Source organism: Eptesicus fuscus, chromosome 1 (assembly GCF_027574615.1).
Source record: "Eptesicus fuscus isolate TK198812 chromosome 1, DD_ASM_mEF_20220401, whole genome shotgun sequence".
In the NCBI taxonomy this organism is placed as follows: domain Eukaryota; kingdom Metazoa; phylum Chordata; class Mammalia; order Chiroptera; family Vespertilionidae; genus Eptesicus; species Eptesicus fuscus.
Genome location: NC_072473.1, coordinates 11,176,569 through 11,189,667, shown reverse-complemented (window position 1 = coordinate 11,189,667; position 13,099 = coordinate 11,176,569). Strand labels below are relative to the sequence as shown.

The following is a 13,099-nucleotide window of genomic DNA, read 5'->3' as shown; positions in this document are numbered from 1 at the left end:
CGCCCCCTCGCAAGCCCCGCCCAGAGACCCGCCCCCTGACCACGCCCCCGCCCCGGCAGCCGCGCGTCCCCGGCAGGCGGAGCCGCAGGAGCTCCGCGGCGGCGAGGAGGAGGGGAGAGCGGGTGGCGGGGCCGCGGCTGCCGGGCGCTGGGCTGGGCGGTGCTTTTTTTTTTTTTTTTCGCAATTTCCACTCGCGGGGAGCAGGAAACCCGGCGCAGCCGGGCGCAGCGGGCCGCGATGCAGCAGCAGCAGCAGGAGTCGCCCCGGGGCAGCCGCGACAGCAGCAGCAGAGGCAGCAGCGGGCGGCGCTGAGCCGCCGTGGCCGCCGCTATTGAGGAGGAAGCCTGCCCAGCCGCCGCGTCCCGATCCCCGCGCCCCGGTCCCGGCGCGCCCAGACTCCCGCACCCCGACCCCCGCGCCTCGATCCCCGCGCCCGCCTCCGCCAACTTTCACGCTGCCTCGGCGGCCCGGCCCGGCTCGACGCCAATGGGTGAGTGGGGGGCCACCCGCCCCCAAACGCCCGGTGCCCATCTAAGCCTGAGGGCGGCGCGCCTGTTTCATTCAGGACCGCAAAGCCAGGCAGGGCGCCCCGGGGTAGGGCCCCGATGGGTGACACCGTGGTGGGCGTCCTGCCTGCCTTGCGCACCCCCATTCACTCCCACTCGCGCCCATGTCCCCGAACCTCGCGGGGGCCTGAGCTGAGGACTGCGGGGGCCGGCCCGGGGCGGCTGGGCTGAGGGATGCAGGGGGTGTGGTTGGCTTTTCGGGTGGGCGGGGAGAGTTTGGTCTTGGCCATTTTCTCGCCTCCTCTGCACTGAAGGCGCGGGTACCCGGAGCTGGTGGGTTCCTGCTTTGCGTGGGGCTCGCGGTACTTGCCTCGCCTGCTGCGAGCGAAGCCCAATGCTCGGGGTCTGGGGCGGCGGGGGACCAGGTTGCCTTTGCTGGGGGCTGGCGTGGTGGCGGGTGGGAAACGCCCCAACACCCAGCTTGGCGTGCCATCCTCGGGGTCCTGGGAGCCCCTCTTCCTGCAGGTCCTGACCCCCCTCTCTGCCTGCCTTCCTTCCTCCAGCTCAGGGAGCTATCCGCTCCAAGGTGCTCAAAGGCCACTTCCCACATCCTCTAAGTGCAGGCTGGAGGAACTGGAAACAGTGATCCAGTCCTGGATTTACTGATCAAACATCAGTTCCAAGTATGCAACTAACCCTAAACCCGCCTGCCTTCCCCCCACGTCCCATGTCTCATCTTCTATAGACCCCAGAGCATTGAAGCCACCTTGCTGGCCAGAGGACCTGACACTTTACAGGGCAAAGGATTTGTGACTGCCCTGGCTATTAAACGTTTGGTCCACCCAGCCAATATTCTGGGGGGCAGCCAGTCTCTGTTTTTCATGCCTCTGGCAGGTTATTTTGGGGTGTTTCTAGGCCAAGCATAAGACGGCTGTAGATCATAATAAATTATATAATAAAGTGAGACCTTTCTGATTTGGGTAGGCTAGTCAGAAAGTGATAGGCGAGCAATCACAGGATGCCCACGGAGACAGTTGAACTGGAAAGGGGACGTTTAGCCCAGTACGTTGTTGATCCGCAAAGTTAAAATCCTATTTCTGGTCACTTGTCAAAAACAGGTTTTCCTTTTCTAAAGTGGTGGCGATCTGATGGTCTCTCAGCTTTAGTGTCACTTTTCTTAGTGCCTTTCTCTGATCCTCTCCCCACCCCAGTCTAAAGTAGTTTCTCTGTTACCCTTTCTCCCATAGCACCTTTTCTTTTGTGTAGAGCAGCATTCCATATTTCTTTGAGTTTGTTTAACATTTATCTCCCCTACTATAAGCTCCATGGCCATAGGGACAGTGCTGTATTGCCCCGTTTTTGCTTAGACCTCTTCTGTGCTGCCCGGCACGGAGCAGACCCCAAATAAATATTTATTGAGTGAATGAATGAAGGAAGGAGTATGAAACCTTCCTACTCTGTGGAAGACAAAACACTTAGCTCCACATTCTCATTTTTTTTTTTTTTAATTTCTTTATTGATCAAGGTGTCACATATTTGTCCTCATCCCCCCATTCCCATCCCACCCCTCTCCCCACGCAGGCCCCAATCCCCTGTTGAACTTAACCGTTGGATAGGCTTATATGCATGCATGCAGGTCCTTTGGTTGAACTCTCCCCCTCCCCCCACCCTCCCCCTACCCTCTCCTATCCTCCCTCTGAGGCCCGATAGTCCGATTGATGCCTCCTTACTTCTGGTTCTGTTCTTGTTCCTCAGTCTATGTTGTTCATCATTTCCTCTAGATGAACAAGATCAAATGTCACTAGATATATACTAATAAGAACTGAATGTGAGACGAGCAATAATAGTTATGCTGACAGGCAAATGAATCAATCTGTAGCGAGCTTCCCCCTGGACCAACAGTTCTTTTGAGACCCAATTTCGATGACCAGTAGTTCCTTATGTGTACATGTCAGCACTGACCCCTCAGCTCTGGATGGTGGACAAATGGTGGTAATGGAGGTCCGACTCCCTCTGGTTTGGTCTCGGCCGAACCCAGGGGCACGGCGTCACCTGGACTAAGGGGCACGTGGCCTCACCCATACCCAAGGGGCGCGTGGTCTCACCCGGGCCTGGGACCCAGCCTCACCCGGATGGATCCAGGGGCGCAAGGCCTCACCCGGACCCAGGATCTGGCTTCACCCATACCCAGGGACGCTTGGCCTCTCCCAGACCCAGGGGCACGTGGCCTCACCTGGGCTTAGTTTCACAAGGCCTCACCTGGATCCAGGGACACATGGTCTCTCCCGGACCCAGGGACGCTTGGCCTCTCCCAGACCCAGGGGCACGTGGCCTCTCCCGGGCCTAGGTTCACGAGGCCTCACCCGGATCCAGGGACACATGGTCTCACCCAGACCCAGGAACGTTTGGCCTCTCCCAGACCCAGGGCCACTTGGGCTCACCCGGGCCTAGGTGCACGAGGCCTCATCCGGATCCAGGGACACATGGTCTCACCCGGACCCAGGGACGCTTGGCCTCTCCCAGACCCAGGGCCACTTGGGCTCACCCGGGCCTAGGTGCACGAGGCCTCATCCGGATCCAGGGACGCATGGTCTCACCCGGACCCAGGGACGCTTGGCCTCTCCCAGACCCAGGGCCACTTGGGCTCACCCGGGCCTAGGTGCACGAGGCCTCACCCGGATCCAGGGACACATGGTCTCACCCGGACCCAGGGATGCTTGGCCTATCCCAGACCCAGGGCCACTTGGGCTCACCCGGGCCTAGGTGCACGAGGCCTCACCCGGATCCAGGGACACATGGTCTCACCCGGACCCAGGGACGCTTGGCCTCTCCCCGACCCAGGGCCACTTGGGCTCACCCGGGCCTAGGTGCACGAGGCCTCACCCGGATCCAGGGACACATGGTCTCACCCAGACCCAGGAACGTTTGGCCACTCCCAGACCCAGGGCCACTTGGGCTCACCCGGGCCTAGGTGCACGAGGCCTCACCCGGATCCAGGGACGCATGGTCTCACCCGGACCCAGGGACGCTTGGCCTCTCCCAGACCCAGGGCCACTTGGGCTCACCCGGGCCTAGGTGCACGAGGCCTCACCCGGATCCAGGGACACATGGTCTCACCCGGACCCAGGGACGCTTGGCCTCTCCCAGACCCAGGGCCACTTGGGCTCACCCGGGCCTAGGTGCACAAGGCCTCACCCGGATCCAGGGACACATGGTCTCACCCGGACCCAGGGATGCTTGGCCTCTCCCAGACCCAGGGCAACTTGGGCTCACCCGGGCCTAGGTGCACGAGGCCTCACCCGGATCCAGGGACGCATGGTCTCACCCGGACCCAGGGATGCTTGGCCTCTCCCCGACCCAGGGCCACTTGGGCTCACCCGGGCCTAGGTGCACGAGGCCTCACCCGGATCCAGGGACGCATGGTCTCACCCAGACCCAGGAACGTTTGGCCACTCCCAGACCCAGGGCCACTTGGGCTCACCCGGGCCTAGGTGCACGAGGCCTCACCCGGATCCAGGGACGCATGGTCTCACCCGGACCCAGGGACGCTTGGCCTCTCCCAGACCCAGGGCCACTTGGGCTCACCCGGGCCTAGGTGCACGAGGCCTCACCCGGATCCAGGGACACATGGTCTCACCCGGATCCAGGGACGCTTGGCCTCTCCCCGACCCAGGGCCACTTGGGCTCACCCGGGCCTAGGTGCACGAGGCCTCACCCGGATCCAGGGACACATGGTCTCACCCAGACCCAGGAACGTTTGGCCACCACATTCTCATTTTGCTTTGGCACCCACTGAGATGGTCGGCAAACTGCGGCTCGCGAGCCACATGCGGCTCTTTGGCCCCTTGAGTGTGGCTCTTCCACAAAATACCACGTACCCTAATTAAGTTAATAACAATGTACCTACCTATATAGTTTAAGTTTAAAAAATTGGACTCTCAAAAGAAATTTCAATTGTACTGTTGATATTTGGCTCTGTTGACCAATGAGTTTGCCGACCACTGTCCATAGGTAACGAAAAATGCTGTTTTGATCACCTTTCGTTTTGGATGGGTTGCAGAGAGGGTTGCGCGCGCGCGCGCGCGCACACACACACACACACACACACACACACAAGAAAATTAGATCCAAATGTCTTCTCCTGTGTCTGGACTGTGCTTTCTCTATCTCAGTGGGAAGAGGACTGAGTCCTATTTAAGAAGAAATGACCTGTTTATTATTCAAGTCTGAACTGTTTTCATTATCCAGAGCCATCTAAGAAAATTAGAGAGTGCTTCAGTAGTTTATAGTCCTTACATGCTTACGCTTTATTTTTATTTTTTTTACTCTAACCATTACAAAAGATGGAGGGTGGTACAGAAAATGATCTTCATTTTTTTCAGGTGTTAATACTTGAAGGCAATAAAATTAAAGTGAAGACTGTCATTTATAGAATTAAAGTGAATACTGTCATTTAACTCTTTAAAATGCTTATAGTGGGATTTAAGGTCTTTGTAGTAGTTTGTGCCTAAAGATCACCTACTCTTTTTAAAGCACCTTCAGCAGTGTATTTGTGATGAAGTACAGGTTTTTAACAATTGCTTCTGTATGTTTTCCGACGGAGTCACCGAACAGCACGGTTTCTGAAGCAGGTCTCTGTGTGTGTGTGCGCACACACTGGCATGCGGCACCCATCCTTCCCCAGTTCCCAAGTTCTTTGGTTTTCAGATTTGTTCAGTTCATCAACTTGAGACACTTGCAGTCTTACCTGGCCTGATGATTTTTCTGTTGATGGATAACGCAATAAAACTGTATGATATGGTCTTTGATCTGAAAAGTATCAACTCCCCAGCCCTGAAATGAAGCCAGTTAGTTGTGAGAGGCCCTCTGAGCTATTGGGGAGATGCCTATGGTACCCAATACAGGGAAAGCTTCTTGTAATTACAACTGCACACATATTATTACCACCCAAATCTGTGAGTAGTGAAAGATTTGCAAGCCCAGCAAATGATTTCCGTTTAAAGAATCCCAGAGTAACAACAAAGTTTGGACTGTTTTTAGCAATATATTGTTTTGGTGGTAGGCTGCTTTATGCTGAACTAAAGCGAAAATGAGTATCACGTGTTGGCCACCACAAATAGTCGCGAGTTAGAAATGGAAGCAAAGGCTCTACTTTTATGGCTCATGACTGTAGGTCCACCATGGCACAGGCAAACCATCTTGGTTGTACAGACCCTGGTTGTTTCCTCTCTGACCACTTCAGTTCCTTTTGCATTGCTGACATTCTCTCATCAATTCTTATATTTGTAATTGTTTTAAAGTAGGTTGTATACAGTGGTCAGTATTCATCCATCCATCCATCCATCCATCCATTCATCCATCCAATGTTCATTGACCCCCTGCTCTGTGCCAGGCATTGTACTATAAACAGGTGGACAATACATGCAGACCTGCTGGCGTGGGCATCTCAGTCAAGTGCAAGAAGTGAACTTGAGTGCAGTGCTCACAACAGTATGTAATTAAAAGCCATGGCAGGTTTTGTGAAAGGAGATTAGAGTAGGGGGAATCTGATTTAGGCTGCAGCAGGGTAAGGGTAGTGGCATTGAGGAGATGGTGTTTGAGATGAAATCTGAAAGTTGGGTAGGAGTCGTCACTTCCCTCCAGGCCCCCCCCCCCCAGGAACATCTGGAGTGGAACAAGCAGGCGTTCTTCTCCTTGCAGCGAGGGAGAACGCACACCTTGGGGCACCGTGGGGGCATCCCAGCAAGAGGGTGTCAGGAAGGCCCACATGTAGGATTGGGCCCGTATTAGGTGTTTGGGGGAGCATTTAAGGACACCCGGCATTGCTCAGGACTGGGGGCAGGGTGATTCCATGATTGGGTGCTTTAATCAATGCCATCTGGAAGCAAGAAGACGAGGCAGAGGCTGTGATGGGTAAAGAAGCAGCCGTCACTCATTAGCCAGGATTAGGGGATGTTTGGTGACGTTTGTGGCTTGGACGAAGTTCATGCTTTGTCTGTGTTCAGACATGGTTACTGAATGGCCTTGTTTTCGTCTTGTCCCATACTGGTCAGAGTGGCCTTGTCAGTTGTTTGTGTTCTGTGCAGTTGTTTATGCGCAACAGGAAAGTGCCTGGCCAGCTTCCGGACGGCAGGGGCTGCTTGTCTCTGTCCCCGAGTTAACTACGTGATGAATCAGGGCAGAGGATCGGAGCTGGTAGGGGAGGAGAATGGCTTTCTAGGTATATCCTGTGGCTAATTCTTGAATATCGGCTAGCTCTAGTCCTGGGACTGTTTTTCAACTTTAAGCAGAATGGACAACTGCAATGCTATACCAGAGGCAGAGATCCAGAGGAAAGCAGAGCAAGCTGCTAAGAAGCATGAAGTCAGGGCCGCTCTACATGGGAAAGATGCAGGGCAGGAAAATAGTAGACTCCTTTCAGTGTGAGAGAAGAAGTCTCTACTATGGTGGTTCCCAGAGTGTGATATGATTGATACGAGAAACCAGCAGCATCAGCCTCCCCTGGGATCCCATTAGAGACAAATTCTCTGGCCCCCAACTCTGACCTACTGAATCAGGAACTCTCTGGGTGGAGCCCAGCAGTCTGTGTATTAATGAGCCCTCCAGGTAGTTCTGGTGCAAGCTCAAGGTTGCGTCCAGAACCTCCTTGCCTTGCAGTTGAGAAAGCTGAAGTGTCGTGTATGTGGGTCACTGAAGAGTTACATGGGCATTCTGGTCGTAAAGTAAGATCCTGTTGTGGCTCAACTGGTTGAGCGTTGCCTTGTGCACTGAAACATTGCCGGGTCAATTCCTGGTCAGGGCGCATGCCTGGGTTGCACGTTTGTCCCTGGTTGGGGTGCATAGGGGAGGCAACCGATTAATGTTTTTCCTCTCACATTGATGTTTCTTTCTCCCTCTCCCTTCCTCTCTCTCTAAAAAGCAATTAAAAATATATTTTAAAAAAATGACTCCTCCATCCATGGCAGAAAGGGAAAAAGGCTAAACAACAGCACACGTGTGCTTAGGACCACAGACGAAAACATTAAAAAAAAAAAAAAAAGATGCTGCTGTAAGTGACGTGTGACCTTAGAGGAGAAAAATATGCTCCTAGTTTAGAACAGCCCTCTCATGGAGTTACTAGGAGAGTACAGAGTTGATTCTTTCGTGAATCCAATCCAAGCCAGACCTCCAACACCTGGGCATTAGTAACACTAGCTGGCTCATCTCATTGTTAGTCGCTTGGACTTTTATCAGAGTATCACACAGGTTTTTCCTATCATCCATCTTTTCCCTTCACCTTATTTATTTATTTATTTATTTATTCCACCTGAGCCTCCGGGCCAAGGGCCCATTTTAGCCATTTTTAAGTGCATAGTTTAGTGCCATTAAGTACATTCACAATGTGGGCATCCCTTTATCTTTAGAGGGGATAGTAAAAATAGATGGTTAGGCTGGCCAGTGTTGTTCAGTGGTTGGGCACCAGCCCTGGGAACCAATAGGTCACCGGTTCGATTCCCTGTCAGGGCACATGCCTGGGTTGTGGGCTCCATCCCCAGTAGGGGATGTGTAGGAGGCAGCAGATCCATGATGTTTCCTCTCTCATCAATGTTTTTATCTCTCTATCCCTCTTCCTTCCTCTCTCTCTAAAAATCAATAAAAACATTAAAAAATAGATTGTTAGCATTATTAGGGGTTTTTAGATTTGTTTGTGACCTGTATTAGTTCCTAATTGCTGCTATAACGAATTACCACAGTGACTTAAAACAACACAGATTTATTATCTTGCCATTCTGGGGGTCAGAAGTCTAAAATGGGTCTCACTGGGCTAACGTCAAGATGTCAGCAGGACTGTGTTCCATCTGCAGGCTCTAGGGGAGAATCTCTTTTTTTGCTTTTTCCATCTTCCAGAATCTGCTCACATTCCTGACCTGGTGGCCCCCCTCTATCTTCCAAGCCAGCAATGGCCAGTCAAGTCTTTCTGATATATCACTCTGATCCTGACTCTTCAGCTTCTCTCTGCCACATTTAAGGAGGGCAGGGACTGCGTCTGCTTGGTTATTGTGTCCCTAAGCCTGGCACATGGTAAGCCTAAAATGAACACTTTTGAGGTAATTATTATTCCTACCCTTCTAGTTAACTTCACCCAGGTCTGTTTTAGACACCTCAGACAGAACATGTGGTAAATTGAGCTCAGCATTTCCCCTCCAAGGATTTTTCCTGACTCTTTTATTCCCCATTTCCTTGTATTACCACCTTTCCTGTTACCTCCATAGTAATCTGCTCTTTGCCTTGCCTCTTCTTCCTTCTCCTCTTTCTCAGCCCCTCCCAATGCAGTCAAGCCCCAGATGTTTCTAGAATTAGCCCCATGTATCTACCATTCTGCAGCTGCTTTAGATCCTGAATGCCTTAATAGAGCCTTTGTGAAGTCCAGCAGCCACCCAACCTTTTTCTTACTCCATGCTTATTCATGCTGAGCCTTCCCCCATGTAGATCCCCTGATGGAAAACGATTTCACTCTCTTCTTTGCCTTGTAGTCTCTCTGTATTAGTTTCCTCTTGATGCTGTAACAAAGTGCTGCAAGCTCAGTGGCTTCAAACAACATCAACTTGTAATCTTATACTTCTGGAGGTCAGAGGTCCAAAATGGGGTATGCTTGGTCAATATCAAGGTGTTAGCAGGGCTGCTTCCTTCTGGAGGCTCTGGGGCAGAATCCACTTCCTCTAGCTGCTAGAGCTGGCCTGTATTCATTGGCTTGTGGCCACATCACGCTAACTTCTGCTTCTGTGCTAACATCTCTCTTACTCTGTCTTCCTTTTCTAAGGGCTGCTTTATTAGATTGGGCTCATCTAGATAATCCCCTCCTCATATAAAAACCCTTAACTTAATTACATCTGCAAAGACCCTTTTGCCATGGAAGGTAGCATAGTTATAGGTTCTGGGGACTAGGATGTGATCTTTGGGGGGCTATAATTCAGCCTAGCGCACCCCTCATTCATTTTTTGAGGCCTGTTCCAAAGGTTGCTGTATAACACTTCATCTTGTATTAAGTCAGTTCATCTCTGACTGGTGTTCCCAACTCCATTGCCCAGACTCATTGCCTGGCATACGGTAAGTGCTCTATGTTGACAAATGAATGAATGAATGACCCTTTCACCCAAGTGCAGTTGCAACTCAAAATTCTCCAAGGTTATTGGTTACCAGGAGGTGTGTGCAATTGTGGAAAATTCCCCAGGCAGAGCCTGCTGACAAGGTCTGCTTGCTGACAGTTCACGGTGGCCGGCACTGCCATGGATGAGAAGGATAACGCCACATGTGTCGCATGACTACAACAAAGAATGCCAGTTTTAAGATAGAAAATTCTCTTTGGCAGTGGTTCTCAACTGGGGACAATTCTGCCCTCCAGGGGGACATTTGGCAATGTCTGGAGACACTTGGTTGTCACAGCTGGTGGGGGGAGGGCAGTCTAACTGGCATCTGGTGGACAGAGGCCAGGGGACACTGCTACATGTCCTACCATGCACAGGACAGCCCTCACCACAGTATTCCGGTCCAAATGTGGGGGAAGCTGGCTCTGAGTGTTACACAGATGGCTGGAGCCCCATTTCCCTCCTTCAGTACCAGCCGCTCTGGAACAGAAGGTTTTCCTCTGTAGCTACAGCCTTTGTTTTATGAATGAACCATGAAGTCACTGGGGAACAGGACTCTTTGGCACTCTTTCACCATTTTGTTCCTTGAGTAGAAAGTGTCTTAATACAGCGCTTGCCCCTCTTCGGTCAATAGCTGGGTCTTGAAGTTGTTGATGTTTTGCCTTCCTAGTGGGATGTGCTTATATGCCAGGTGACAGATGATGGGTCCTTCTGCCACTCACTCATTGGTCCTGGGAACTGAAAAGCGGGAAGGGTCCTTGGTAGTCATGGCCTGCACCATCAGATGATGAAACAGATGCAGAGAGGTGAAGTGACATGGTCCTCTTGCTGCAGAATTCAATGCCCTTTCGATATGAGAGATCTAGCAATTTATGTTGGTGCGCAATGCTCAGTAAATGTCAGACTCCTGCTTCCCCCAGTGAGGCTCTTTCTATAGGCTATTTCCCTGGTAAGTTTTTTTTTAAAGTAGCTTTATTGAAATGTAGTTCACACATCTTACAATTCACCCTTCTAAAATGTGCAATTCAGTGGTTTTCGTTATATTATTTTTAAATTTATGGTAAAATATATATAAGAACATTTTTTTCAATGTATTGACGAGAGAGAGAGAGATTTGTTGTCCCACTTATTTATGTATTCATTGGTTGATTCTTGTATGTGCCCTGACCAGGAATTGAGCCCGAAACCTTGGTGTATCTAGATTATGCTCTAACCCAGTGGTCGGCAAACTCATTAGTCAACAGAGCCAAATATCAACAGTACAACGATTGAAATTTCTTTTGAGAGCCAAATTTTTTAAACTTCAACTTCTCCTAACGCCACTTCTTCAAAATAGACTCGCCCAGGCTGTGGTATTTTGTGGAAGAGCCACACTCAAGGGGCCAAAGAGCCGCATGTGACTTGCGAGCCGCAGTTTGCCGACCACGGCTCTAACCAGCTGAGCTACCTGACCAGGGCCCATTTTAAACCATTTTAAGTGCATAATTTAGTGTGATGAAGTACATTCACAATGTGTGCAACCAGCACTGCTATCTATTTCAAATACTTTTTCATCACTCTCTTGGTCAATTAAAGATTAGAATCGGTGTGTCCTGGGGGTTCCTGGCACACCCAGCCATCTTGGAGCTGGAAGCCCAAGGATCCCAGTTATGAACCTAATGGGATGGGGAAAGGGAGAATATGGTGTTGTTTTTTAGTGTTTTTGGTTGATGTTTCCTTTTAGAGGTACTTTATTTTTGCTCTGTCCCTCTAGGTACCCCCTTGGTTACATCCCTTTCCTCACGCGGGGGAATTTTGAATGTTCCTACATCCTGAAGCTTTAGTGAGTTAGTTACTTGGGTAACTTCTTTGGCAATTAACTGGGGTTCACTAAGGATATTTCAATCGTGGGAGAAAATCTGCCAATGCTATCACACATGGAGGGTTGATGGAGTCCACGTATCTTCACCTAAATCCCTTTAGTTGGCCAAGTTACACTGGCCACGTGGTTGGTTATGAGCACTTAGTTTTTAACTTGATTGCTATCTTATGGATAAATATATTATAGGCGGGGCTATGGTTTTCATCAGGGGACACTTGAACAAAGCAAAATGTAACTCGTGGACCTTACTTCACTGATAAGCTGTGTATATTTAACCTCAGGGAGAAAAAACAATGACAGAAATATTCCTGATATTTGTCCTCACTGAACTGTATTCACTTGGCAAGAAAAGTCCAGTAAAGGCCTTAGCTGATTTCCTTCCAGTGGCCAGGGAGGTGGTGGGGCCGCCGCAGGAGGCTGGCCTGTCCCCAGGTGTGGAGGACAGAGTGGCAAGATTAGGTGCTATCTATCCAGTTCACACTGCTGTTTCTTCCGCTGTATCCTGGATTAAATACTATAATTATTTAGGTGCTCATTAATTTCTCTTTTTGCCTAGCAAATTTAAGTCCTTAAACACTCAAATTCAGCATGCGTAGATTGTTTTAATCATCACCCCCTTAAACACCAGTGCTGTGTTTTTGCCAGGTTTTTCTGGACTGTTCTAGACTTGCAAGACTTGGGGCCCTGTTCTAGGTCTGATCCTCTGGGGCTGCACTAGTTTTATCCATCACACACCCACTCCCCATGTGAAAAGTCTTTAATTAGCTTAGTGTCCTCTCTAATTATTCCAGCTCGCTATTATTTGTATGCCTGGAGCTAGAAGGAGGTGCTGAATCTTGCTTTGGATCATGACTGGAAAAGGCCTTACGGCTCTGCTGTGCCTTCCCCTTGGCCAGCTTCTTCAGAAAGCCCCATTTCCTTCACTAGACGGTCCCGAATGCTGCCTTCTGGGTGAAATTCATCTCACGCCGATGGCTCCGAAAATGGGTTTTGCCTTTCTCCCATTTTGATCATTAAAACACCCACACCCAAAAGCCTCTTCACAACAAACAAAATGGGACAGGTGTCACCACTTAATGAGCCATTTCTCACCGTTCCTTTGTTCTCAATAAAATATTAGACGAAGAACCCAGGTGTCAACCTAAGTCTGTCAGTTAGCTCAGCAGTGACACCTAAAGCAGGTGGGGCAAAGTCAGTGTGTGTTAGTTTGATGGGGAATTTTTTTTTTAGCTTAATTGTTACCTTTGTCAGAAAAGAAAGTAATTAACGAAGGGGAGGGCTTGGGGGAGAATGGGAATTGTAGGGGTGTCTCCAAATGAAGGAAAACTTTGAAAGGGGAAGCAGTTCACAACATTCATCTGTTTGTTGGGCATAGGGACTGCAGCTGCTTGCCAGAGAAATATAGAAATGATTTTGTAAAGTTAGCTTTTAGCCTCGGTCATACATTCACATGATTCAAAATTGAAAAGGTGGAAAGTGCGTACAGTGAAAAGTCTCCCTCCCATCCCATCGCAGCTCTGCTGCTGTCCCGTGACCCTCCCCAGAGGCTTTCAGCGCTTTATTTCCTGTAACTTGGTCCAGGCAGATCTCATGCATATACCAGTAGA

General features: G+C 50.4%; 1 protein-coding gene across 1 annotated transcript in view; it reads left to right on the top strand.

Moving 5' to 3' along the window:
- Nucleotides 1-230: 230 nt before the first annotated feature.
- SH3KBP1 (SH3 domain containing kinase binding protein 1) overlaps nt 231-13,099 on the top strand; it is a 339,627-nt gene continuing 326,758 nt past the window's right edge. The window contains exon 1 of the mRNA XM_008154559.3: nt 231-490. Within this exon, the coding sequence (XP_008152781.1) occupies nt 487-490 (4 nt within the window). The 5' untranslated portion in view covers nt 231-486. The remainder of the gene's footprint in view (nt 491-13,099) is intronic.